Genomic DNA, 27,704 nt, shown 5'->3' on the forward strand with positions numbered 1-27,704 from the left:
GTCCTAGTGATTGTGAACCTGGGGGTTGGGTGGAGAAGGGGGTCTTACACTGGGGACCTAGGGCAGCTCTAGGGGCATGGAGGTACTGAAGTTCAGTGTGCATAATGAGGAAGAAGGGAATGAGCTTGTGTTTGAAACGTAGCTGATTGGGAGCAGGGCACTGAAGGCTAAGGATTCACCATGTGGAGTCCTCAATGACCTATGAATGACCCACGGGGGAACTTCCCTGCCCCCTCCCCGCTCTTCTGGTGCTATTAGCGGTCCTAGCATTGGAAGAACCAGTGGGGTGATAAAGAGCCATTGAGGGCAGGAGGACAAGAGTGTTGTCATGGTAACAGAGCCTCTCCCTGGACTCTCAGGCCGCGCGGGCCCTTTAAGGGCCACCCGACTGGCCACTCCCAACATGGCGGCGCGGCTGCTAGCTGCCCCCCCCACCGAGGTGGAGCAGGCGGGGGTGGCGGGGAGGGGGTGCCCCGGACCTCCCCATCATGGCGGCGCGGCGGGGCTGTCGCGCTGAGGTCACGGCGGCGCGCCGGGGGGGCGGGGCGGCGGGGGGAGCGATTTAAAGGGACAATGTCCCCCGAGTGGTGGAGGCGGCGGCGGCTGCGGAGGCCGCGACACCGGCACCGGGAGCGGCGAGGACCGTAACGGCAGCGACGGCCGCGCCAAAGAAGGGAGCTCCGAGCCCCGGCGCCCAGCCGGCGGCGCCGCCTCCCCGGTGAGGCCCGGCCCGGCCTGGGGAGCCCGCGGGCGGGGCGGAGCCGGCACGGGGAGGGGGAGGCCCGGGCCGGGCAGGGCCAGGCGGGACCCCCCGGGGCGGGGGGCGGGGGCGGGGCCTGCAGGGGCGGGGCCTGGACGGGGGCGGGGCCGCACAGGTTGGGGGGAGGAGCGGGGGTCTTGGGGCAGGTGTCCCCCCTACCTCGGCGCTTCCCGCGGGGTCTCCCGCCCCGAGGTGCACGGGCGGAGGGCGCATCTCCCGGACCCTGGCGCCCCGAGGGTTGCGCTAGCGCGGCGCCGCCACCACCCCTGCGACCCCCGGGGGTGTCCAGGAGGGAGCCCTCCTCCCCACGCTGCCAAAGTGCTCCGAAGTTGCGGTCCCGCCCGTTCCCCGCGGGCAGTGCCCACCCGGTGGGCACCCGCAAGTGCTTCCTTGGGGCCTGGGCAGGGACCCCCCACCACAACGGCCAGTCCACGGACGGGCCCCCTGGGAGCCTCCAGGCCCCCGAGGGCAGCGCCTGCAGCCAGGCCTGGAGCCCCGGCCCCGCCCCGGTTGCCTGGGCTCGGCCTCCCACCATCTCCCTGGGGAGGGCGCCTCATTCCTGCCCTTCACTTTCCGCCGTTACCTTGAAGGTATTTATAGGTGGAGAAGACAGCACCCACCCCCACAGCCTCCCCAGGGTCCTCATTTCTGGACCAGGAGCCCCATCCTTCCCTTTTGCCCTCAGACTAAAGAGATCTTGGGAGGGTGGGATGAAGGAACCCAGGCTGGGTATGCATGAGGGGTAATGTTGGGGTGAAGTGAGGGGGTTAATGCTGGGGTCACTTGAGGCTGAGTGTGAGGGTGAAGGGGTTAATGCTGGAGAATCCTAAGGTTGTGTGTGGAAGGAGGGTTGGACTGTGGGAAAAGTGCAGGGGTAACTGATACGGGCAACAGAAGCAAGAAAAGTGCAGGGGTAATGATGTGGGGGGGGACTTGAGACAGTGTATAGGATCAGAGTGTAGAAGTGGCCGGGATTCGGCATTGGAGCTGAGGCATGCGCACAGGATATGCACGTGCATGGAAGTGAGGGCACAACTGGGGAAAGTGCAGCAATGTATGAATGAAGGGAGCCATCTAGAAATGATACGATTAATGCTGCAAGAAAACAAGGTGGCTGAGTGTGCATGTTGTAAAATGGGGTGAACTGAGGCAGCGCAGGATCTGTGTAAAGAGAGGAGTCATGGATGGGGAGACTGAGGCATGCTGAGGTTAGGGACCTTTGGGATACAATGTGTGAGGATAGGGCCTCAGTACCATGTACTTGCTCACCTGTGCTGGGAGGTAAACTGAGGCACTGAGCTGCAAGGGTGAGGACTGGGGCTTCAAGGAAGGAGAAACTGAGGCAGACTGTGTGCCTTTCCTACCTCTCCTAAACACCTGTCTCTCTGCCCCCAGACCTACAATGCCTCACTGAGCCAGGCGACCAGCTGAGTGGAGCCAAGCAGAGAGCATCTATGGATGGGCCCCTGGCAGGCGGCCTGGCCGCCCCGGATCGTCCTCGAGGCCCCGACAGACTGCCTGGCCCAGCGCCGAGGGAGGACATCGAAGGTGGGGCTGAGGTTGCTGAGGGGGAAGGTTGCATCTTCCGGTCCACCCATTACCTGCCTGTCACCAAGGAAAGCCCTCGAGACATTCTGGATGGCAGAGGTGGCATTTCTGGTAAGAGGGTGGGCCCTGTGGCCCTGGAGGAGCATCCAGCCAGGTCCCCGAGGCTCAGGGAGGGCCAAGTCACCCAGCCCAGCAGGGGCTGAGCTGGAATTCTGATTCTGCCTGGGTTCAGAGCCTCTGCATTCTGCTTAGTTTCCCATTTTACAGTTGTGAAAACAGAGGTCCTGGGAGCTAATGACCTGACCAAGGCCCCCCAGTGGGTGACAAGGATCTGGGACTTGACTCAGGTCTGCCTGGCTTCCTTCTCTGAGCATACTAATTGGGTCCAGGTGCCCAGCTTAACACCCCTAGCTCCCCTCCCTGAGCCCACTTGTTCCCCAGGCATACCCCATTCCCATCAGTCTATCCCAGTTCCCTCTTGCTGCACTGACTTGGTGAGTCCTGCTCCTGAGCCATTGGTCCCAAACAGCTTATGCCCTCTAGTGGTTAGGGAGAGACTGGGTAGTCAGGGATGACAGCCACCCCTTTATGCCTTGGTTTCCCAGCAAAAGGGGATCTCACACTGTCCCCACCCCAAGATTTGTTATTCCTTCATTGAATACTCAGCAACTACTATGTGCCAGACTCTGTTCTAGGCGCTGGAGATACAGCTGTAAACAAAAGTGGCAAAAGTTTCTGCCCTCAGGGACCTGACATTCTAGTAGGGGAGACAGACAACAAGCAACTATATAAATAACATACGGGCAGGTAGTGACAGGTGCTAGTGAAGGTATTAAACAGAGTGCCAGGATCATGCCTGGGGAACCTGGGAAAGCCTCCCTGAGGGGGTAGAATTTGAGTGGAGCATGGAATGAATGGTGGGAAGGGCAAGCCAGGGAGAGGGAACAGCAGGTGCAAAGGCCCTGTGGTGAGGAGGAGCCTGGCATGTTCAAGGGCGAGGCAGGAGCCTGGTGTAGGTGAAGAGTGGTGAGTGCAGTACAGGCTGATGTACTACATGTCTCCCTTCATCTCCTTGGCCTGCTCTAAAGGCCTTGGTTTCCGGGAATCTCCAAGCACTCTGTCAGGGGTTTCCTACACACCAAGCCCTTTATGTGATCATCTCATGTCATTCTCAAAAAAAACCCTGTGGGTTAGCCTCGGTTATTATTATCCCATGTTAGAGATGGAGAAACTCAGACCCCATCTGAGGTGTCAAGTAAGTTGCCCAAGGGCCCACAGCTAGGCAGTAACCTGGCTTGACAGCCCTCATCCTTAACCACCACCCTGTGTCGGGGCATCCTTGACCTGCCCCAGTTCACCTTAGCAATGCTCATGACACTCAGATATTTACAGAGCACCTCCTAAGGGTCACTGGTGCACAGCGACCAAGTATACACACCATCCCCACTCCCATTGGACCCTGCTATCTGGGGTCAGACAGACAAAGCAGCCACCAGGTGCTAGGACACAGTCACTGAGGTTGCAATGGGGGAAACCCAGGCTGGGGGACACCCAGGAGTCCTGGATGAGGAACACTGAGTCAGACAAAGAGGCAGGGGACATCTAGGCAGGGGGCTCCACACATGCAATGGCGTGGAGGTGACTGGTGGCACCTGAAGGGGATGAGGGGGTGAGACCCCTGCTCAGAGAACCTTAGCAATCCCCTCCTCCAAACCATTAGTAACTCAGGCCCAAAGAGAGGCAGGACCATGTCCCAGGTCATGCGGCTGGCCAGGACAGGCCCAGGACTTTGACTTTATGGGAGCCCTGCGGAACAGGCTCTGGGTCCTGGGGCCCTCTCTGAGTCTGGTTCTGAGAAACTGGGCGCTCTGCTGTACCTGGCAGAAGTCCCAGGTCTGGAGAGAAGAAGGTAGGTAGGTGGGTAGGTATGTCCTCACTCCCCCTGGGGAATCAGCCAGGGTCCAGTGCATGTGCCTGGGGAAGAGGGGAATATGGCTGCTGAGGTGGGTGAGGTCCACCCTTACTGGTGTCCCTGAGCATATGGGGCATGGAGCGAGGGTGGCTTGACTTGGAGTAGGGTCGCGGCCTGGAAGCTGGAGGAGGGCCTGGGCGTCGGACACAGTGTCTCCCCCCGCTGCCCTCTCAGCCCGTTCCACCCCGCCTTCCCTGAAGCAGGCACCTGCCCTAGGAGTCTTGTGATGCCTATAAATAGGAACAGCCTCCGGGGCTGCTGTTCCATGCAGAAGCCTGGGCCCTCCCTCATGCCCACCTAGTCCTTGGAGCCCCTCAAGAGCACCCCTGGAGTGGCTACCTCCAAACTCCACCTAGACATGGATGAATCCCCTGCCTTCTCTGTCCTCTGTTATGGCTGTTGGCCTGGAGCTCCTACAGCCTCCCTGTAGCCCCTCACCCACAGTTTGGCCTCTCTGGTTGGCCTCCTGGGTGCACCCAAAGCTTGTGGGGCTGAGATGGTCCGCATGGATTGCTGAAGAGTCTGGTGCATGCCTGGCGTTGGGACCAGGGGGCTAGGGGATGAACAACGCGTCATTTCTGCCCTCGTGGGGCCCCAGGCTGAGGAGGAAATCAGAGCATGGAGTGAGTGGGCCTGAGGCTCCCGGTCAAGCCTCCAGCTTCCAACCTGGGACATGTCTCAGCCAGCCCTGAACCCCGCCCTGGGCACACCCATCTCCCTTCCTTCCCCCACCGCCGACTCGCTGGATCGAGCATTTACTCTGTGATCTTCCTTGGCATCTGTCGCTGGCCCTTCGAGACTGGGGCCGTAGCTGTTCCCATTATATTGAGGAAACAGGCTTGGAGCGGGAAAGGCATGCCCTTCAGGTTCCCTCTTGGGCTGGAACTGGATCTGTCTGACTCCAATGTCTAGATTCTTGGCCACTCTGCCAAGCTGCCTGGCTTGGGGTTCAAGCTGCTCACGGACACGCTCCTCATTTTCAGTCTCTCATTTTCAAACCCCCTTGGGGCCCCCAAATGGCAGGAGCCAATGAGGGCCCCTTGGCATGGCCACTGCCTGGGGCTGCATCCAAGGTGCCTTGTCTGACCCATGGGGACTTCTGGACCCCGCCGGCTGTGGAGGCCTCTGGATGAGCCCCCAGCCCCCAAGTGTCTCGGACACAGGGCCCTGCTTGGTCTGCTTCCTCCAAAGTTGCTGCCACTAAAAATAGGAGCTTCACTGGAGCCGCTCAAACAAAGAGGCCAATACGGCCCCCTGGCTCGTGGAATTCTTAGACAACGGCAATCGCAGAATCATCGAATCTGGGACACTCGGAATCTCAGGAGCTTGGGGTCCCAGAATCTCAGAATCAGGACACCCGGACCCTCAGACTTGCACCTCTAGCCTGTGCTGGGGCTTGTTGCCTGTGAAATGGTTGCCCTCTCCTGAGAACTCATGTCTGTGATTCTTGTGTTCTCAAGAGACCCATTTCTTGGGGTCTCACTCCCTTAGCTGGTCCAGGCCTTGATTTCCCAATCCTCCCACCCTCTGCAACACTCCACTCACTCCATCCTCCCACCCCGACACCAGCCCTTTCATCCGAGCACACTCCAACCTGGCCCTGCTCCCCATTAGTCTACCCCAGAGCTTCTCAAATGGAGGCGATTCTGCCCCAAGGGACACTTTGGCAATGTCTGAGGACATTTTTGGTTGTCATGACTACAGGGCCAAGGGTCAGGGCAGGGGGTGGCTACTGGCATCTGGGGGTGAGGCCAGGGATGCTACTGAACATCCTACAATACACAGCATGACCCCACCACAGAGAATGATTTGGCCCCAAATGTGAGTAGCACCAAGGTTGAGAAACTGTTCTAGATGATGCAAATTTCTGTATCCCCATCACCACCCTCACCTTCCAGAGGCCACATGCCAGTCACAGCCCTTCTCTCCGACTCAGCAGAAAGACCCCTGGCAGTATCACAACTTGCTGACCCCTACCCTCTACCCTCAACAGCTCTTAATTTTTTGGCCTCTGACAGTCAGCTCTCAATTTCCCGGGCAAATTGGACAGTAGGGGATTTGAAAAAGTACAAACCCCGCACTAGCCCTCTTTCTGGACCATCCTCAAATTGAAGCTAATCCAGCAATTGCATCTGTTGGGCTCTGGATGGGGCACAAGTTCCCCCAGTGTGTTAACCTTGGCCCACGCAATTGGCCTGTGCCCCAATTGGCATGCTCGCCTGCGGCAGGTGGGTGTGGCAGGCAGAGGAGGCACAGGCCAGGATTCCTGTGGTCGCTCCAGGCATTGGCTCCACAGGCGGATAATGGAGAGTTGGCTCTATCTGTGTGAGGGTTCCTAGGAGGGCATGTGATTCTACAATGTAGGCCTGGAAGGGGTTCTGGGAGGCAGGAGGCAGGGACGGGCCCTCTGCAGCTCAGACTAGAGGGCTCCTCACTCTTCACCTGGCAAGTATTGGTTGAGCACCTGCCGTGTGCCGGGCACTGAGGTGCTGCAGTGAATGAGGCCCTGGGGTGGGGGTGGGGAAGCTTATGTGCTAGCAGGGGACACAGGCAATTTCAGAGAGTACTAAGAAAAAAAAAAAAACAGGTAATGAGAGAGAAAATTGTAGGAGCTGTTTAGCAGGTGGCCAGGGAAGGGTTCTCCAGGCAGAGGGAATAGCTGGTGCAAAGGCCCTGAGGTCAGAAAGAGTTAGGTGGGTTTGAGGCTTCACGAGGAGTCTGGGCAGAGTGAGTGAGGGGTAAGGAGGAGAGGGAGGTGAGGCTGGAAAGACCTGCAGAGGTCCGACCTCACGGGGCCTTGGAGGTGGTGGTCAGGAATCTGGCTCTTATTGTAGGTATGATGAGAAGCCAGGTGAGATTTTACCAGGGTGTGACTTAAAAAAAATCACCCTGGTTGCCAGATGGGGGCAAAGAGAGAAGGGTTGAAGGCAGCAAGCCCTGGTGGTCCCCTAGGAAAGCGAAGGGGACTCCTCCAAAGAAACCCCTTTCAAGGCTCAGGAGTGCAGAGGCCAAAGGCCTCTCAGGGGAGAGGAGTGGGGAGCCGGTCGGGCCCTTCCGAGGTGCCCGGCAGGGCTCCCAGAGCTGGGGTGCTGTGAAGGGCCCCAGCCAGGGGGACCCCAGCCCCTCAGGGTCTCCCCTCTCTGTTGCAGACGGGCAGCCCCATCCTGGCCTCAGCGAAGCCCTCCCCCGTGCCACCTCCGCCACCCATCGGATCAGCAGCTGGTGAGTGCCACGCTGGCCCTGACCTCAGGGAGGGCAGGGGGGGCAAGCAGGACATGCCTAGGCCTGAGAGAAGCCCCCAAGACTGAGAAGGGGATAGGAGGGAATCTGGAGGCCAGGCAGGAGGAGGTGGCTCCCTGCAGGCAAGCCCCTGGGCATTTGTAGGGGGTGGAGGGAGGATTGGGATTAACACAGACAGTCAACTCTCATTATCCCTGCCAAGAGCAGGGCCAGTGGGCCAGGAGCCTGGAGGTTGGACCCTCGGAGTCCTGTCTCTGCCAGGTGATCCTTAGAATAATGTTTGGCTTCTCTGAGTCTCAGTTTCCTCATCGGTAAAGGGAGTCCCTAAGATACATCTCACAACCTCGCCTCGAGGACCCAAGGGACGTTGGGTAGGAGCAGGAATTGACAGCAATGCTGATGGCAGCAGCCTTTTATTAAATGGCTTGGTGGGTGCTAATATGTAATAACATCCATATTGGGATTAATAATAGCTCTCAGTTATTTAGCGCTTGCTGTGTACTAGGCTCTCAGCGCAGGTTTACCCCACTGAGTCTTTGCCATAACCCTGGAGGGAATGGTCCCGTTAACACTGCATGTCACTGATGGGGCTTAGAGAGGTAACCCTGTGATTTCCACTCAGCCTCTCAGTGGAACCCATTTCCGCATCTGTTCCATGGGTGTGATCCATAGCCCCTCGTGGAGGCAATATCTTGAAAATGAGGGGGATTGATCAGGAACAGTCATAATAAGAACCCACAGTGGTCATGGGCTTACTGGGAATCGGGCAGCAGGCCAAGTGAAGCGTTTCCCAGCTTTGAGTTGTGTCATCCTCACCCTACACTTCATGGGGTCAAGATCCCCATTTGAATAAGCACCTGCAGTGTGTTAAGTTTTCTTTGATTATGGGTATGAGAATGCTCCCTTAGCCATTGCATAAGGGCAGAGAAGCTCCTGGTTCTTGGGACTCATCCCCATTTTTAGGATTGGAAAACTGAGGCTCAGTGAGGTTGCCTTGCCTCCCCTCTCCTCCAAAGGAGGTCAGGGTCACTGGGGCCACAGGCTGAGCAGGGACTTTGCACCTCTCCTGACTCTGCCCTTCTAGGAGGGGAGATGCAGGGAGGAAGGTAAATTTGCTTGAGTTGTTTATGCTGCAGAGTTTCACCAAATTTGCTGGAAAGATGAGGCTAAACAAACTAGATCACCCCAATTTGGGGAGGACCAAGACAAAAAAGCAGCCTGAAGCATAGGTCGGAGCCTTGGACCCTTCCAGGGGACGGATGAGAGTTGACTGTGCCACCAGACTTGGGGACACTACTTGTGATCCCTGCTGTGGTCTCTGCACACTCCACCCCCCACCACATGCAGCGGGGCTGGGCTACATACACAGGTGTTCCCTGGGAGCTAAATCTACTGTTTGACCCAACGGCCCTGGAAGGGTCCACATGTACTCCCTCTACCTCCCGACCCACACCCCAACACTCCCAAGCCCCTCTGAGGCAGCCCTCAGGCTGGGTCTCTGGAGCCTGTCTCAGACTGCCTGGGACCCCCTCCCCTGCCCAAGGAAGGGAAACTGAGGCCCACAGCTAACCTGTCCCCATTGGCACTTCCTTGCAGCTGCTGGGATGGAGGCAGCCTGGACTTCCAGCCGGGCTCCCCACCACCCCATCCCCTGGGCCACTTCCCTGGCTCCCCCGATGGCCGGGGGCCCTGGGAGCACCCCATGGTTCAGGAGGCCGGGGAGGGCATCCCATCTGAGCGGAGGTTCGAGGACTCGGTCATTATAAGAACCGTGAAGCCCCACGCTGAGCTCGAGGGCTCTAGAAGGTTCTTGTACCATCAGGGTGAATCGAAGCTCTTGGAGAAGGTCCCCCAGGGCCGCCCCAGGTTCGACTGGCTCCAAGACCCAGAAGAGCAGGCCCCACTCCAGGATGCAGCGCTGCACCTGGACCTGCCGCCCCAGCTGCCACCCCTCACCTCCTTCCGGACAGTGCTCTTGCCGGTAGAAGATACCACTAAGACGTTGGATGTGCCAGTGGTGGGCACCGGAGCTCACCTGGCAGACCTGGAGGGCCTGGCCCAGCCGTCCGAGTGGAGCCTGCCCAAGTCGGCCTCAGAGGTGGCCACACAGACCTGGACGGTGAACTCAGAGGCCTCTGTGGAGCGGCTGCAGCCACTGCTCCCCCCCGTCCGGACAAGGCCCTATTTGTGTGAACTGCTGGAGGAAGTGGCCGAGGGGGTGGCCAGCCCAGACGAGGATGAGGATGAGGAGCCAGCTGTGTTCCCGTGCATTGAGTGCAGCATCTACTTCAAGCAGAAGGAGCACCTTCTGGAGCACATGAGCCAGCACCGCCGAGCCCCGGGCCAAGAGCCCCCGGCCGAGTTGACCCCCCTGGCCTGTGGCGAGTGTGGCTGGGCCTTCGCTGACCCTGGCGCCCTTGAGCAGCACCGGCAGCTGCACCAGGCCTCCCGGGAGAAGATTATCGAGGAGATCCAGAAGCTGAAGCAGGTCCCAGGCGACGAGGGCCGGGAGGCACGGCTGCAGTGCCCCAAGTGCGTCTTTGGCACCAATTCCTCCAAGGCCTTTGTGCAGCATGCCAAGCTGCACATGCGTGAGCCACAGGGCCAGGCTACAAAGGAGCCCTTCGGGGGCGGCAGCAGGGCTGGCAGCCCAAGCCCCGATGCCACCTCCCTCACCTATCAACCCTACGGAGATTCCTTGGGCCTCAGTGCCTGTGTTTTCTGTGGCTTCCCCGCGCCCAGCGAGAGCCTGCTCAGGGAGCACGTGAGGCTTGTGCATGCCAACTGGGAGGAGGATGGTGAGGCTTTTGAGGAGGACCCTGCCAGCCGGCCCGGCACCAGCCAGGATGCTTATGCCCAATTCTCTGATGCCACTGACTACTTTGGCAAAGCTGAGCCGCTCTTGGCCCCCATGTGGCAGGGGAATCCTGCTGGATACGACCCCAGCCTGTCCTTTGGCCCTGGCTGCCAGCAGCTGGGCATGAGGGATTTCCCACTGTTAAAGCCACTCCCACATGGCTCGAGCCAGAGGCCCCAGGGAAGGCCAGCCTTTCCCTCGTCACTAGCATCTGCCCCCTACTCCTTACAGGCCAGTAGAAGCAAGAGTGCTGTCCACCCACAGGGGCTCTCAGCCCAACTGGGGGACCAGAGGCACCCTTGGAGCGAAGAGGAGGAGGAGGAGGACATACTGCTGGCCTCGGAAATGGACTTTTCCCCCGAAAATGGGGTCTTTGCACCGTCAGCCACCCCCGGCCTCATCCCACAGTCAGCCCTGGAGCTCAAGCGGACATTCCGAGAAGCCCTGCAGACAGCTGAAGCCTCACGGGCACAGCAGCAGCAACTCTGTGGGATGGTGCCGGTTGTTCTGGTGGCAAAGCTCGGGTCGCAAGTCATGGCTGCGGCAGCCAGGGCCCCCCCGAGGCTGCAGCCTGAGGAGCTGGGGCTGGGGGGTGGCCACCCCCTGGACTTCCTGCTCCTGGACACGCCACTTGGTGGCCCTCTGGGGCTGGACACATTCCTGGATGGGGACCCAGCAGAGGCACTGAAGCATGAGGAGCGGAAATGCCCCTACTGCCCAGATCGCTTCCACAATGGCATTGGCTTGGCCAACCACGTTCGGGGCCACCTGAACCGCGTGGGCGTCAGCTACAACGTGCGGCATTTCATCTCCGCCGAGGAGGTGAAGGCCATCGAACGCAGGTTCTCCTTCCAGAAGAAGAAGAAAAAAGGTAGGGCGGCTTCACTCCGGCACCCACCTCCCTCCAACACCTGGGAGATGCACAGCTGGGCAGCTGAGTTCTGAACTAACCAACCCTCACTCTAAATCCTCCCGTAGTGCCAAGCAGGGTGAAGTCAGGGCCTCCCCTCTCAGAAGACCTGGGAGCTGAGGCAAAGGTCACCACATTGGAGGAGGTGCGGGGACACCCCAATGCCCTGGCCCTTCCAACAGCTGGAAGAAGGAGTATGGGCAGGGGAGTCAGCCCCAGGCACGGAATTTCATTGATTCCTTCATTCAACAAGTATTTATTGAGTTAGGTCCCCTCTGTTCTGGGCACTTGGGAACACAACAGTGAATGGAAGAGCAGTCCCTGCCCTCCTGGAGTGCACAGCACAGTAACAGGAGTGGTGGGACCCTGGCTGACTTCAGAACCCCTTGGGCTGCCTGTGAGGTATGCAGATTCCCAGGCACCAAGGTTCTGATTCCCGGGGTCTGTCTCCAACACCAGTGCCCTGGGTGGTTCTGATGCTGGCAGACATGGAGCCTACGTGGGGAGGTGCTGGTATGGTGCTTGAAAGTGTGTGTGTATGGGCACTGGGGGGAAGGGGCAGGGGACAGACAGCCACAAAACCAGGCAGTTACAATGTTAAGTGACCAGGGCTGTGATGGGGGAAGCTCGGGGAACCAGGAGTCTGGGGGAGCCAAGAGAAGCTCCCTGACTCTTCCTGGGGTATCCAAGCAGACTTCCAGAGGAAGGTGTCCCATCCATTTGTCCATTTCTTCATTCAGCAAAGATTTAATTTATAACACTGGGGTGTATAGATACGAGCTCTAGACGGAAGAGGGTATTAATCAAATACCCAAACTCACCCAAATGATTGCAAATCCACCCGGAAGAAGTATTTCTGAAGGTGGGGTCCCTAATGCTTTGAGCTATGTAAGGGGAGAAAATGGAAGGTCAAGAAGAGAAGACTTCTTGGAGTGAGCTATACAGGCAGGAGCATGAACAGCAAAGGACAAGGGAGGCATCCAGGGTGAGGAACAGCACTAACTGTGTGATCCGCTGAGGATGAGCAGCCCCGGGAAAGGGGAAAGCTGGGGCTGTCCCCGCCCCTCCCCCAGCCAGGCAGTCCATGTCCTCTCTCTCTCTGCAGTGGCTAACTTCGACCCAGGCACCTTCAGCCTGATGCGCTGTGACTTCTGCGGGGCCGGCTTTGACACTCGTGCCGGCCTCTCCAGCCACGCCCGGGCCCACCTGCGTGACTTTGGTATCACCAACTGGGAGCTCACTGTCTCACCCATCAACATCCTGCAAGAGCTGCTGGCCACCTCAGCTGCCGAGCGGCCCCCCAGCCCCCTGTGTCGTGAACCTGGGGTGCCGCCTAGTGGCTTCCTGACCTCCCGCCGGCCCCGCTTACCTCTTACAGTGCCCTTCCCACCCACCTGGGCTGAGGACCCTGGGCCAGCCTACGGAGATGGTAAGGGGAGAAGGGGCAGGCAGGGCCAGAGCCCTGACCCTTCCCAGGGGTCCGGAGGGATGGAGGAGTGGGAGGGGGCAGCCACTCTTTCCTGGAAGTGTTTCAAGTCACTTTACAAAGTAGGTCGACAACTGTCCTGCCACTTAGGGGTCATTGCTGTTTTACTCAGGGGCTGGGCCAGGGCTCCTTCTAGATCCAGTTCCTGCCTGCCCTGCCTGACAGTGATTTTAACATAGGCTTACTGAGCTCTTTACTAGGAGCCAGATCCTGTCCTAAGCACTTTACAAATACGGACTCATTTACATCCTCACAACAATCCTTTAAAGGCAGGTGTTATTATCCCTATTTTACAGATTTGGAAACTGAGGCACAGAGAGTTTAATTAACATGCCTGAGGTCATACAGCTGAAAGCATGTGGAGCTGGGATGTGAAAGCCCAGGAAGCGTAGGCTCCAGAATCCTTGCTGTTAATGATATCTTTTATCTAGCGCGGCACTGTCTGGTGGAACTTTCTGAGATGATGGAAATGTTCTCTAGACAACAGTACTGTCCTACAGGGTCACCAGTGGCCACATATGGCTGCTGAGCACTTGAAATGCAGCTAGTACAAGGTTAGTGGTGATCCAATTGGACGGTGCGGATCAGGAGTCTACATTCTAGATTTTCAATGGTGCCTACTGTGTCCAGCAGCATTGATAACCCCTCCCGTAAATGAGTGCTTGCTGTCTATCAGGGTTTCATCTCACACCTGAAAACAATTCCGTGGAGCCGAGGATTGTTGTGTTCCTGTTTTATGGATGAGGAAACTGGGGGTCCTCTGCTTTGCCACGGCCACAAAGCAGCAGAGCTAGACTTCTGCACACCATGTTCGGTGGTCTCTCCAGTGTAGGATGGCTTGGGAAATCCAGAAGTAATATTTTGGTGAAGGAGCCTGGGGCTGAACACCGTGGAGGCAGTGGAAAGGTGAAGCACCCAGGCTTACAAAGCCTGACTTTGTGGGAGACTTTACTGAACCTCAAAGCAGAAAACTCAGCAGTGAAGAGACGGTGGGCTCTGAGGAATGGAGTAGGTGCCTGAACAAGGGAATTGTCCAGGGGCTGCGGCTTTCATCTCTGTTTCTCCTACCTGGAGTTTCCAGGGTCCTACCTAGTTCTGTACTCTGGGCTTTGCTGGACCCATCCACAAGCCTCCTTACCAGTGAAGGGCACTTGAGGGTCTGCAAAGGGAAGAGGGGGGCTACCAAAGCCCCCTCTCCTCCTTGGAGAAGGAGGAGATTTGATAGTGGATAGTGGACAGAGAGAGGATAGTTGTTGGTTGAGGTCACACTTCGGGGAGAGGCAGAGTGGGGATGTGACCTCAGGCTTCTTGCCTTTGTGAAGGCTATCCCCTAGGCATTCAGCTCACATACCTGGCTAGGTTTGTGGTGTTTCAGTGGTGGCTAGGAGGTGCAGCTTGCTCTGAAGATGGCTGGGGAGCACAGGAAGCAGTTTGTAGTCTCCAGCACTGCCCCCTTCTTTCTCTGTCACTCCAGCAGAGGCCTGAATGTCAAGCTTACGCCCTTTACCCGGCACCTGGGCCAGGCACCCCAAGAATGGCAGCCTGATCCAGCAGCCAGGTTCAGCTCTGGCTAAGCTGTTTCCACCAGAAGACCAATGTACCAGCTCCCAGTTAGTGCTGAGGGAACTGGCCAAGTCATTGGGACATAGGAGTCAGCCTGGTACTGCACTGGCCCTGTACGTGGGGGGAAGCTATGATCAGTCTTTCAGTGAACACGTTGGGAGTGAGGGCGTTAAGGAGTGGTTGAGAAGATCCCGGAAACCTTGCCTGAGGAAAGACGTCCAGGATTAGGGCTCGGTCTGGGCACCGACCCTGCAAAGTGGCTATCCTTAGAAGCCTCTCCCACGCCTCCCTAAGCTGGCGGTAGGGAGCCTTTGCCAGGTTGGGGGCGGGGCAACGGTCAGATGCTGGCTCCACCCAGCTGTCAAATAACAGCTGGGGGCAATCCGTTTAGTTTTGGGGAGGGAGAAGCGGGTTGTGCTTGAAATGTGGTGCCGTTCTCGTGGGGAGTTCCGCAGGATTGCCGGACAGCGCCGTCGGGGAACAGTTGGACACCAGGATGGTGTCGGGGGATCCTTCTAGTTGGGGATCAGGTGTCTTCCAGGATTCCCGACCCGGAGGGGAGACTTCCAAGGAAGGGAATGGAACAGGGTCCCGGGGCAGGTCCTAGCTCCGCCCGTCGGGCTCTAGGAGCCTGGATGCTGTTAAGGCGGATGCGTGTGGCCGGAGGATTCCTATAGTAGTCTTAGGGATGTCCGGGGTGGGGAAAGAGTGTCCCAGTCCGCCGAGACCTGGGCTGGGGCAGCAGTTGGCAGCCGCTCGTAGCACTGCGTGCGTGTGTCCTCAAGCTCCCCACCAGCCTGGTGGGGACAAGGGTTTCGTTCGCTGTGCTCGGCGCTCGGCCGGCCGCCCTGGGCGCGCCCCTAGGGACGGGGCGGAGCGGAGCGGACTCCGCGGCGGCGGCGCTCGGCGCTCGGCTGCTCCCGCCTGGGGCGGCCGCTCCGCGTGCGCCGGAGCCAAGATGGCCGCCTCCACCGCCCAGTGCCGAGTGACAAAAGCGGAGAGCAAGGCGGCGGCGGGGCCGCGCGCGGGGGGCGCCCGGGAGCGCGCGCCCGCGGGGGCGCCCCCGCTGGGCCCCCAAAGCCCGGGCCCCGCGGCTCTCCCCGCGCCGCCGCCGCCGCCGCCGCCGCCCCCACCCCCGCCGCCGCCGCTGCCGCCGCGGGACGGGCCCAAGGCCGAGCCGGAGCCGGGGCCCGGGCCCGCGCCCGCGCCGGGTAAGAGCCCGCGCCGGGGAGGGTGCGGGGAGGGCAGAGTTGGCGCCCCGCTCGCCCCCTGCCGCCGCCGCCGCCGCCCCGACGCCCGCCATCCAGTCTCCGGGACTTCCCCTCCCCCCAGGCCCTCCAGTCGCGGGGACCCTGGGCCTCCCGTCGCGGCTCTCAGGGTCCCGGGCTTCAGAAACACTCTTTGCCGTCACTTCGCGGAACCCTCACCCCATCTGACAGGTGCCCCTGAACCCCTTGGAGCCTCTGGATCGTCTCTTACCACAGTCCCTGTACCTCCCGCGCGGAAACCCACTCCGAGTCACTTCATCCTTGACAAGGGCCCTGCCCCATCTGACAGACGCGCCCACTCCACCCGGAGGCTTTGACAAAGTCCTCGGCGTCCCGGGCCCCGGTGCATTCCCCGACCCCCTACGTCTCCTTGCTTCTGTAAGAGTCAAACTGAGTCAGGGACCTGCCTGCCCTCCTATTAACAACACTCACCTCCTCCAGGGTCCCATCTGACACACAGTTCCTTCGTTCTCAGAGCTCTCTCCATGCTCTGAATGCTAAACCCGGGGCTCAACAGGCTTCTCAAGCCCCTTTTTTCTGAAAAATTAGACCATGAAAGCTCACCTTTGACTGTCTGTCCTCCTATACGCCTCACCCGGAGAAGCTTCCTGGCCTAATGGATGCCTCAGAGACCTTCCTATAAAGTTCTGTGATTCCTATTCTCTCTGTCCCCAGTAAGATCCCCTGCTGGTCCAGGCTCCTAGTTCTTACCTTACCCCACCTAGGGCTTAGCTTGTGATAAGACCACCCCAGGATCCCCAGTTGTCTCTGCAACCCCAGCCCCAGCTGTCTTGTCTGGTGGAGATTCCCCACAAGTTCCATGGAGCCTTCTTCATGTCCTGAGCTCCCTGCCTCTGCGTTGCCTCTCTGGCCTCTGACCCTGGCCTTGTCTTACTGAATTCCCCTTCTGACTGCCACCTACCCGCCCCCAAGACTGATAGATGCTTCCCTCCACAGAGAGGAGCCAGAGAGATCTCTCTGCCCAGAGAGATATTTTCTCTGAGATCTGCTAAGGTGGGAGTCTTGGCTCAGACTAGCACTGCGTCCCCTGAGCTGTCCGTGTTCTGGTAGGTGGAAGCCGTTCCTAGTCTCTGCTGTCAGTTGGCAGCCTTGACATCCCTGCGTCATATTGGTGCTCGGGGTTATGGACGGAGCCTCAGCTTTCATGGGGTGAGCTGCATTCCAAAGTGAGAGCAGGCACCAAAGATGAGGAAGAAGGCTCCCACCACCACCACCAGTGTACCCCTGGCCCTCAGTCCTTACAGGGGTAGACAGCCCACACCTTGCCTGGGCTGAGCCTGTCTTCCCAACCTCACAGGCCTGGGTTCTGAGGAAAACGCAATGGTGGCCGTGGACTTGGGCTCCCCCCTGCTCCCCAAGAAGAGCCTGCCTGTCCCTGGGCCCCTGGAGCAGGTGGCCAATCGGCTGAGCAGCAAAGTGGCTGCAGAGGTTCCTCATGGCAGTAAGCAGGAGCTGCCGGACCTCAAGGGTGAGTGGCGCAGGAGGCAAGGGTGCCGGCCAGGCTGGTCGGACTCACAGGGAGCTCTTGGGCCTGGGAGTTAATGTGGGGCCCCAGGTTGGCCACAGCTTTCTCTCTGGCATCTCATGGCACCAAGGAGACACCCAGCTATCTTCTCTCTTGAGCTTTTGCTGTCACAGGCATGCATGGCCTTGAGCCCTGGTCAAGGGAGGGGCATCCAGAGAAGCAGTGGGCCTGTTCATCAGGAGCTCACACCCAGACCCAGTTCATTTGCTGACTTTGATTGCTGATAGCTATGTGATCTTTTGCATGAAGCTGCCTTGTTTGTCCATTGATTCTCAGGTCATTATTGAGTAATGACAGGCGCTGTGCCGGACCCTAGGGATGTGAGAGATGCAAAACAGACCTGGCCCTTGTCCTTGGGAGTCACTGAAGTTGGGGAGCAGAGAGGCAGAGAAGCAGATAGGCAGGGATAAGGGCTCTGCAGAAGAGGGTGCAGGCAGGGCACCACAGAGACCATGGTTGAGGCCTCCAACCTAGCGTTTGGGGCATGAATTAAGCTGCAGATGGTGGCTAGGCCTTAGCTTTTGTCTGGCAGGTCAGCATCTGTGTGAAAACCTGCTGCCAGGACACGCTGGCACGTTAGAGATCCAAAAGGCGCTCCACTGGCTGGACCACAGAAGCGCTCTGCTCCTGCTGTGTGCCTTTGGGCGCAACTCTTCCCCTCTCTGAGACTCAGTTTCCTTATTTGCAAACTGAACAAGCTAATTCCTGCCTCATTAGGGTCATTTTAAGGGTGGGAGGTGTTGACAGAAGCAAAACACTTGGAAGAGCCTGGGTGAGTGGGGCCCCAGGGGAGGAGAAGTGGGAGAACAGAGACTGCAGCCTCACAGCTAGCTCTCCTGGCCTCCGTCTCACCTTCCAGCCCAGAGCCTGACCACCTGCGAGGTCTGTGGTGCCTGCTTTGAGACACGCAAGGGCCTGTCCAGCCACGCGCGTTCCCACCTGCGGCAGCTTGGGGTGGCTGAGTCGGAGAGCAGCGGTGCCCCCATCGACCTCCTCTACGAGCTCGTGAAGCAGAAGGGCCTGCCCGACACACCCCTTGGGCTGCCCCCGGGCCTGACTAAGAAGTCCAGCTCGCCGAAGGAAATGGTTGCTGGAGCCCCACGACCCGGCCTGCTCGCCCTGGCCAAGCCCCTCGATGCCCCTGCTGTCAACAAGGCCATCAAGTCACCTCCCGGCTTCTCGGCCAAGGGCCTGGCCCACCCGCCCAGCTCCCCACTCCTCAAGAAAGCATCACTGGCCCTGGCGGGCTCCCCTACCCCCAAGAATCCTGAGGACAAGAGCCCCCAGCTGTCCCTGAGCCCCCGGCCGGCCTCCCCAAAGGCACAGTGGCCCCAGTCTGAGGACGAGGGGCCCCTGAACCTCAGTGAGTGTGGGTCCTGGGAGCCGAGGGAGGTCCTGGCGCTGGGAGGGGCAGGGCCTCAGGTTGGGCTGCAGGGCTCAGGGTGGGGGCAATGGGGACTGCAGCGCCTGTGTCCTGAGTCGACTGGGCCAGAGTGTGTTAATCAAGGTGCTGCATCTCCTGTTGGGCCAGCCACGCTGCATATTATCTGTCTCCCATTTCACTTCGATTTTCTAACCCCTGGAAGCCTGGCTGTGGCTACTGAGCCTGCCAGGGTCATCCTCACCACTTAGGGGCAGCTTTTGGCTTTCTCTGGGCCTGAGGGTTGGGGCAGTGAAGGTAACCAGGGCTCCCGTGGGGCACCTTGGGTCCTGCAGGTAGACAAGTAGTCCACCTGACATGAGGTCCCATGGTTGGCCCTGTCTTCACATCCTCCTGCTCCTGGTGTCCTTTGCAGAGGTACCTCTGTGCCCAGGGATGGAGCTGTACCTCCTGGGCTGCCTGTGGGCATGGCAAAGAAACTCCCAGGCGTGGTGAGCAGATTTAACAAGGGCATCCCTTAGGAAGTTAGGCCTTCCCACACATTTGTGGTCATTAGGGTCTAGGGGTGAGCCTAGAGTCTGGCACCCTGCCCAACAGGGCACCCCAGTTGCACCTCACATTCCGATGAAGCTGCTTCCACTGTCTGCTGTGCTTCCAGGAGCAGCGTTCTGAGCAGGTGTGCCCTTGGCTGTATGATGCTCAGCAGCCGGTGGGCCCCTGCTTTGCACCCTCCCCGCACCCTGCACAGCTCCATAGCTGAGGTCCCTGGGAAGAAGGCCTGGAAGCATCAGACTGTGCCATTGAAATTTGGCCACTGCCTCTGTACTCCACATCCTTACGCTCTCTACACTCACCTTGATGCCAGAGGGCTAGGCAGAGAACAGGACTTTCTGCTTCCCAAAACCTCTTAAACCTGTGGCACTAGTCTTGGACCTCCAGGAGCCTGGGCAGCCGAGAATCACACCAGGCCCTCCCGCCTCAGTCCCCCAGGGCCGGCCAAGGTGGCGGCCGTGAACCCCCCTGTGTTTTGTCTCCGCAGCTTTAGATAGTGACGGGGGCAGAGAGCTGGACTGCCAGCTGTGCGGTGCCTGGTTTGAGACCCGCAAGGGCCTGTCCAGCCACGCCCGCGCCCACCTGCGCCACCTGGGCGTCAGCGACCCGGACGCCAAGGGATCCCCCATAGACGTGCTCCACGGGCTCATCAGGAGGGACGGCGTCCAGATCCGCCTCCCACCCAGGCGTGGCACCCTGGCCCTGCTGGGGCGGCCTCCTCCCGCCTCTGCGGCCCTCTCCTTGCTCCCCCCCCCACCGCCGGCCACGAAGGCCAAGCTGAAGGCCGAGGGTATGGCCAGCCCCTGGGGGAAGCAGGACCTCTCAGCCGCCGCAGCCGCTGGCATTTTCTGGGCCTCTGATGTGGAGCCGTCTCCTCTCAACCTCTGTAGGTTCTCGCTTCAGCCGCCCCCTCCTCCCTGCGGGCCCTGGAGCCCCTCCCAGGGTGGGGGTCACAGCCCCATCCCTAATCACTCCCTGCTGGGGCAGGGAGTGGACAGGGGCCCTTAGCAGTGGACCGGTTCTGCCCAGAGATCTTGTCGGCAGTTGGCTGCTAGGCTTCTCTCTTGGCCTTTGACCTCCATGACTGAGACTTTCCCTGAGAATGAAGGCCAAGGGTGGGGTGCTGCCTTTTGGTGTGGAAGGTGCCCATGGTTGCCCCTGGTCTGGATGGCAGGGCTACCACTTCCTGCCCCCATCCTCGTTAGGACCCGCAGAGCCGTTGAGTCTTGGTTCTGTCCTTTTCCGCCAGGACCAAGGGCCCATGCGCTCTTTAGAGCCTCCCTGTGCTCCTGCCGGGTGTCTGGCGCCCCCGCCCTGCTCCTCAGTTCCCTCACTTGCACTTGCCCTCCACCACCACCCCAGCCCCTGGACGTGCTGCTGTCCACGCCCAGCCGACCAGGAGACCCACAGGTGGCTGTGCTAACAGTGCCCACGGTGCTAACGGCCCCTTTCTCCTGCTGCAGCTTCGGGCCCAGAGCCGGCACGTGACATCCGCTGCGAGTTCTGTGGCGAGTTCTTCGAGAACCGAAAGGGCCTGTCGAGCCATGCACGCTCGCACCTGCGTCAGATGGGCGTGACCGAGTGGTACGTCAACGGCTCACCCATCGACACGCTGCGGGAGATCCTCAAGAGACGGACCCAGTCCCGGCCTGGTGGACACCCCAACCCGTCAGGGCCTAGCCCAAAAGCCCTGGCCAAGGTGGTGGGCAGCGGAGGTTCTGGCAGCTCACTGGAAGCCCGCAGCCCCGCGGACCTTCATCTCTCACCCCTGGCCAAGAAGTTGCCGCCGCCACCAGGCAGCCCCCTGGGCCACTCACCGACTGCCTCTCCTCCTCCCACGGCCCGGAAGATGTTCCCAGGCCTCTCACCCTCCCTGCCTAAGAAGCTGAAGCCTGAACAAATGCGGGTGGAGATCAAGCGGGAGATGCTGCCGGGGGCCCTTCATGGGGAGCCGCACCCATCCGAGGGTCCCTGGGTGGCACCTCGGGAAGACATGACCCCCTTGAACCTGTGTAAGTGTGACCCTGGGGCAGGACAGGGAGAACAGGTAGAGGGGTCTTCCCCCACACTTCCCTCGGGGATACCCAGAACACCCAGGGTTGCAATGGAAGGGAAGTACACAGGTCCAAAGGACAAGGGGCTAGCTGTGTGTTCCTGCTACGCAGACCCCCAACTGAGCTGCTGCTTGATTGTTCTTCATTCGTATGAGGGCGGCAGAATTGTGTCATTAGGCAATGGCAAAAAGATTTTATCTCTGTACCATTTTTAATCCATTGGTAGTGGCTACCACCCAGATTCCTAGGGAGAAAGACTGCAGGGATCAATTGGTGCTGTCTGCCATGGGCAAGAGTATATGAGTATTGGAAATGGGTGTCTTTCTGATATTCCTGGTCACTAAGTGCTTGGCATTTGGAGTTCAAGTTAAGGTCTCGGCTGCTCCAGAGTCTAGCAGTATATGACCTTGGGCAGTTGCCTCTTTTGGAAGATGGAGATCAGCATGTTCCCAACTCTGTAACACGGTTTTCTTTAGTGGTGTAAAGCACTTAGCTTTAACGCTTAAAGCTCTGTATGCAGTAGCTGTAACATCCCTATTATAACAAGCAAGTGCACTTCCCTCTCAAACTGTCACAGCTGCTGTGTGCCCAGCAGGTGAGGATGGCCCAGGCCTCTGCCTTAGTGCTCACATGCATGTCATGTCTGCTTTATACCACATGCTTTGAATTGCTCCTGCTTTAGGGTCCCCCCACCCCAGTAACACAGGGAGGTGGTTTCCATCTCCATTTTGCAGAGGAGGAAACTGAGACTCAGGGGAAGTGGCTTGCCCAGCATCACACGAGGGGGTCACAGCCAAGCTTGCCTCTGAGCCCAGGATCCAGGGAGTGCTTGTTCCTCAATACTTCACAATGTCATAGGGAGTCATCATGAAGCCAGCTAGAATTTGAGCTTACAGAACAAGCAGAAGGGCTGGATGATGTACACAAGGGCCTCTGGAGGCAGATGAAGGAGCAGGTCATTCAGGTCTGGGGCTGCATGGACGGGACAGCAGGGCACTTAACACTGACCTTGAGCTTGGAGGCTTCCTGCCAACAGCCACCGCCTCCTTCTCCTCCCCCTGCCCCGACCCCCTGCAGCATCCCGGGCAGAGCCAGTACGTGACATCCGCTGTGAGTTCTGTGGCGAGTTCTTCGAGAACCGAAAGGGCCTGTCGAGCCATGCACGCTCGCACCTGCGTCAGATGGGTGTGACCGAGTGGTCTGTCAACGGCTCACCCATCGACACGCTGCGGGAGATCCTCAAGAAGAAATCCAAACCATGCCTCATCAAGAAGGAGCCGCCGGCCGGAGACCTGGCCCCTGCCTTGGCTGAGGACGGGCCCCTCACGGTGGCCCCTGGGCCCATGCAGGCCCCTTTGCCACTGGTGCCAATGGCTGGCCGGCCAGGCAAACCAGGAGCTGGGCCAGCCCAGGTTCCCCGCGAGCTCAGCCTGGCACCCATCACTGGTGCCAAGCCTTCAGCCACCAGCTACCTGGGCTCAGTGGCAGCCAAGCGGCCCCTGCAGGAGGACCGCCTCCTCCCAGCAGAGGTCAAGGCCAAGACCTACATCCAGACTGAACTGCCCTTCAAGGCAAAGACCCTCCATGAGAAGACCTCCCACTCCTGTAAGCAGTGGGTAGCAGGGTCCTGGGAGGGCATCTGCCAGGGCCTGTAGGGCTGGGCAATGCCGTGCACACACTTATCCCCAGTGGGGGTCAAGGCCCCAGTGGGAGGCGGGACTGGCTCCCGACCTGGGCAGCGCCTTCTGGGTACCCTTGCTCCCTTTGGGCTGGGGCTCAGCAGCACCCCCTCTGCCTGCAGCCACTGAGGCCTGCTGCGAGCTGTGTGGCCTTTACTTCGAAAACCGCAAGGCCCTGGCCAGTCATGCACGGGCGCACCTGCGGCAGTTCGGCGTGACCGAGTGGTGTGTGAACGGCTCACCCATCGAGACACTGAGTGAGTGGATCAAGCACCGGCCCCAGAAGGTGGGCGCCTACCGCAGCTACATCCAGGGCGGCCGTCCCTTCACCAAGAAGTTTCGCAGTGCTGGCCATGGCCGAGATGGCGACAAGCGGCCGCCCCTGGGGCTGGCACCCGGGGGCCTGGCCATGGTGGGCCGCAGTGCCGGGTGTGAGCCAGGGCTCGAGGCTGGCCGGGCAGCTGACAGTGGTGAGCGGCCTCTGGCAGCCAGCCCGCCAGGCACTATGAAGGCTGAGGAGCACCAGCGGCAGAACATCAACAGTGAGTGCTGGTGGAGGAGGGTCATGTGCTGCCACCTACTGGGGTTCCCCTGGCTGCCCCCTGGGTTCTCTGCTGTACATCTGCCCTTAAGTCACTTTCCCAGTTTGTCCTCCCATTCAGTCATCCATCCTTCATCCCACCTGTCCCAAGGTCCAGGAGATGTCCAGTCATCAGTTGTCCTGACTTAAAATTCCCCACAGCATTTGCCCCTTGCTCGCCGAAGGCAGGAACTTCCTCAGGGGACTTGCCCTCTGGCTCATCTCCCATCCCTCTCCCCACCTTTCCCCACCTCAGAATTTGAGCGCCGACAAGCCCGCCCTCCAGATTCCTCTGCGGCCCGGGGTGGTGAGGAGGCCAGTGACCTGCACCAGAAGCTGGAGGAGGTGCGGCAGCCTCCGCCCCGGGTCCGGCCAGTCCCCTCCCTGGTGCCCCGGCCCCCCCAGACATCACTCGTCAAGTTCGTTGGCAATATCTACACCCTCAAGTGCAGGTATGCAGCCCGCGGGGGAGGGAGGGAGACTACTGCCCGGGGCTTGGCCCTCCAGAGCCTCTGAACAGGACTTGGGCTGGTGGAGGCAGGAGATGTAGCCTCAAGGACTGCCCTGGGGTGTGGCTGGACCCAGGTTAAGGGCTCCTCACAGACAGCAGCACCACAGAGCATCAGGCTGAGACCTTGAGCTTTATAGCCAACAAGACCTGAGTTCAGTTGCCAGCTCTGACCCCAGCCTAGTGACCGTGAGCAAGGATTTCCTGCTCCATGACTCAGTATTCCCACCTATAAAACGGGGTTGATAACAGACCTACCTAATAGGTTTGTTATGAGGATTAAAAGAGTTGAGTATTTATAAAGCACTCGAACTGTGCCTGGCGCATGGTAAGCACTTGGCAAGTATTTGCCAGATTAAGAAAAAAATAGGTCTCAGTTCCTTCTTACCAAAGTCCATGTGTACATCAGAGGCCAGGAAACTGAGAGTCTGAGATGTGACGTGCCTGACTCAGGCCACACAGGCCAAGTCAGAGGTAGGATTGGAACCTAAGTCTCAGAACCATGAGCTTGGGTTCTGGGCCCCTATGCTGTGAGGCCTCCCTTGGGGCCGAGAGGATGAGGAGCTGGTGAGTTGGATGGGTAGGAGTTAGTGCCCCAGCCCCTTCCCCTGGCTCCCATCCTTCTCTCCTGGGGCCTGGTGGGGTAGGATCTGCTTCTCTGTGTCCTCTCCCATCTCAGAGCACATGCTTCAGTCAGCTGGCAGAGGTGCTTGGGAAGCTGGATGGCCCATACCCAGTCCCTGAGCCAGCAGACTACCCTGAGCATAGAGACGGGGGTCTCCAGGGGACCCTACTGTGACCCCATGATGGGTAGAGGTAGCTGTACATGGGAGAACATCTAGCTTCTGGGTCCCCCTTCCGTCAAATCCTGGGCTTACTTTGTTCACTCTGAGTAGCAGTAGGTGTGCCTGATGCTCAGGGTGTGGCCAGGGCTATGCTTCCACCTCCTCACTGCAGTGGCCACTTCTCCCTCTCTCTGTTCCCCCCCTACAGGTTCTGTGAGGTGGAATTCCAGGGACCCCTCTCCATCCAGGAGGAGTGGGTGCGGCACTTACAGCGGCACATCCTGGAGATGAATTTCTCCAAAGCGGACCCTCCGCCCGAGGAGCCCCAGGCCCCACAGGCACAGACAGCGGCAGCAGAGGCGCCCTAACACAAAAGCATTCCAGATCCCCTCTCGTGCCACCTCTATCTCCTCTTCCTCCTCAGTCTCCTCCTCCCTCTCCTCCCTCTTTCTTTTCCGTTTCCAAAGGAGCAAGCCAAAACCTCAAACCGGCACCTTTCAGGAGCCGGGCACACTACATCCGGGGCACTGGAAGCCAACTAGCCATGCTTCCCCCAGCCTGAGGACTCTGGGGCCACACACAGGGCATCTTCCTTCAGCCCACACCCACCTGCCCACCCAGTTCAGCAGGGGCAGCGGCCAGGTCTCTGGTGGCAGCCGATCTGTTAATAAGGGAGGAAGGCCAGCGTTCTCCCACGTCTAACAGCCAGGCGGGCTATGCTTGCCATCCGTGGCCACTTGCAAAGACCCCAAGGACCCCTGTCCTGGTTCCCTCTTGCCCCTCTGAATATCCTCTCGCATGCACGCACGCACGCACTCAACGTACTTCGTGAGACCCGGGAATCTGCTCCAGCCCTCCAGTTCCCGAGTTGAACGAGGACCACATCATGCCACGGTGCTTGCTCAGGGGAAGCCACACTCCCTCTGTGGCCCGCTGCTGGGGCCTGGGAACCCCCCCACTGAGCCCACAATGCCACGGAAATCCTTGTTGGCCACCCCCCCAAGAGGGGCCTTCCCAGCTGAGAAGAGCTCAGAGCTGACAGCTGCCTCCTGCCGTGTCAAGGCCCCCCAGAGCCTTGGGGGCTCCAGGGCCTGAGAGGGGGTGGGGGTGGGACTCTCCTTCCCCACCCTCACCCCCCTCCCTCTTTTCACTGTTGCTTTCTATGTATAGCTCCCTATACCTTTTCACTTTTTTAAAACCACATTTTGTGTAGAGAATAAGGAACGTGGATCTTTTTATTTTGCAATCCTGGGCCAGCTAGAAACCGGGAGCTGATTGACCTTTTAACTTTTTTCAGTGGCCACATTTTGGTTATCGATGTACCTAGAAGTATGTAAATTAGATTAAATTTCTCTTCTGGAAACACCCCAGGGCAGGCAGCCAGCGTGTGTTTTTCTGTCGAGTGGACAGGCTGGCATTGTCTGTCTGGCAGCCAGGGCTGGGATCGAGCCACCTCCGCCAAAAGCCCCTGGAAGCCCTGGGTTTTCCTGTTGGCCACCAAGCCCACCAGACCTCTCTGGGGATGAGCCCAAGTTCTCAGCTGTTGGCGCTCGATGGCATGGCTGGTGTGGATGCTCTGGCCAGCTGGTGAAGCGGCTCCTGGGAGCTGAGGAGAGGAACCAGGACTCTGGGCAGCTGGTCTGGGAAGGGAGCCAGGATTGAGAAGTGACTGAGGCCTGAAGGGCACTCTGAGGGCAGGAGCTGTCCAGTGAGGGTGTGGGGGATTCACTGGGGGAGGGTGAAGTGCACAGCTGCTGGGACTGGCCTGCCTTCAAGACATGTGACTTGTCTGGAGACACATACACCCTGAACCTGACTAACATGAGGGGGAAAAGAGAGCTGCTGGCTCCTTTTCGTTGTTATTTATTTTCTCGTTCTGCAAATGTTTATTGAACATTTCTGAGATTTTAAGAGATTTTGTTGGCTGCTCCTTCTTGTTTATTGCATGTGGTTTTTCAGCTCATCATTTTCACTTAAACAGCCAAGGGCTAGAAAGTAGAAATGACCTCATGGGGCAGAAGCCTCCTCCACCCCCTACCCTATTATCCTGGCCCAACCCCCACCATGCCCCTGGCTGGGAAGGAGGGGATAACAAGCTGTGATAGTATGCCCTCAAGAGTAGTCTTGGCCTGCACACTTGGTTTTTCTGTTCGGGTGAGATCAGGACACACATCTTGCCTGGTGGAGGAAGGCCTCTATACTTAAGTCTAACCAATGCTGTGGGTGGGCATGTGTGAGACTTTGAAAGCCGGTAGGGCATCTCCTGGGTTGCCCTACTTTCAACTTTTTATAAATTAGTTTAAAAAAACCCAGTAAGTTAGTTTTTAAAAGTGATGTATGTAAGCTGGATGAAAAAAAAAGTTCAAACTATGCAAGAGCTTACAAAGTAAAGTGGGAGGCCCTTCCCCACCCACAGCTGTGCCGTGATAGCTATGTCAGTCCTTAAAAGGGTTGAATACAATTGCCACAAAGGGGTCTTTCCCTAACACTTGTGAGCGCACCCCTTCTCGTAAGCAATGTTACTGCCTCTCTCAGAGGCGGAGCATTGGACGTTAATGAAGTTGGCACATGAGGGTAAAATATGGCTTTGGTACATGCCGTGAGGGAAGCTATGGGATCCAGGAGAGATGTCCTGGGGCCCTGCCTTAGTTTGGAGGGCAGGCAGGCATCCCTGACGGTGACACTGAAATGAGCCCCACACCTGGAGTGTACATTAATCAGAGTTTTATGTACTTCATACATGGAGTTTATCAGTGCATCGTGAACCTTGTCCCATGTGGCAGCAAATTCTGCATGAGACCCATTTTTGGAGAAGTTGTTAAAACATTTTATGGAGAATTCTGACCACGCAAAAGTGGAATAGTAAAATGAACCTTCATCTACTCATCAGTTATAAACTCATGACCAATCTCTTCAGCTATAAACCCTCCATGCCCTCCTTTTTCCTCCATCTGAATTATGGTGAAGCACATCCTGGTCATCAGATCAATTAATATCTTAATGTTTCAGCATATT

At 58.7% G+C, this 27,704-nt stretch overlaps 1 protein-coding gene across 11 annotated transcripts; it reads left to right on the forward strand.

Annotated features, from left to right (window-relative positions):
• Nucleotides 1-536: 536 nt before the first annotated feature.
• On the forward strand, nt 537-25,909 carry WIZ (WIZ zinc finger; the record flags this gene model as incomplete). 11 transcript variants are annotated; one of them, XM_082620826.1, is made up of 13 exons in its annotated part: nt 539-718; nt 2,156-2,419; nt 7,430-7,502; nt 9,117-11,248; nt 12,393-12,716; nt 16,923-17,093; nt 18,010-18,513; nt 19,571-19,969; nt 20,547-21,095; nt 22,215-22,742; nt 22,939-23,358; nt 23,653-23,848; nt 24,898-25,909. In XM_082620826.1, the coding sequence occupies 12 exons, from the start codon at nt 2,215-2,217 to the stop codon at nt 25,055-25,057; spliced, it is 5,661 nt and encodes a 1,886-aa protein (XP_082476952.1). In that variant the 3' UTR covers nt 25,058-25,909. The 11 variants fall into 11 exon arrangements, with proteins under 11 accessions (XP_082476957.1, XP_082476956.1, XP_082476955.1 ...); XM_082620830.1 differs by lacking the exon at nt 19,571-19,969 and having other exon boundaries at nt 538-718; XM_082620829.1 differs by lacking the exon at nt 16,923-17,093 and having other exon boundaries at nt 538-718.
• Nucleotides 25,910-27,704: the final 1,795 nt, after the last annotated feature.

Source organism: Mesoplodon mirus (genome assembly GCF_964341445.2).
Source record: "Mesoplodon mirus genome assembly, chromosome: 5".
NCBI lineage: Eukaryota > Metazoa > Chordata > Mammalia > Artiodactyla > Ziphiidae > Mesoplodon > Mesoplodon mirus.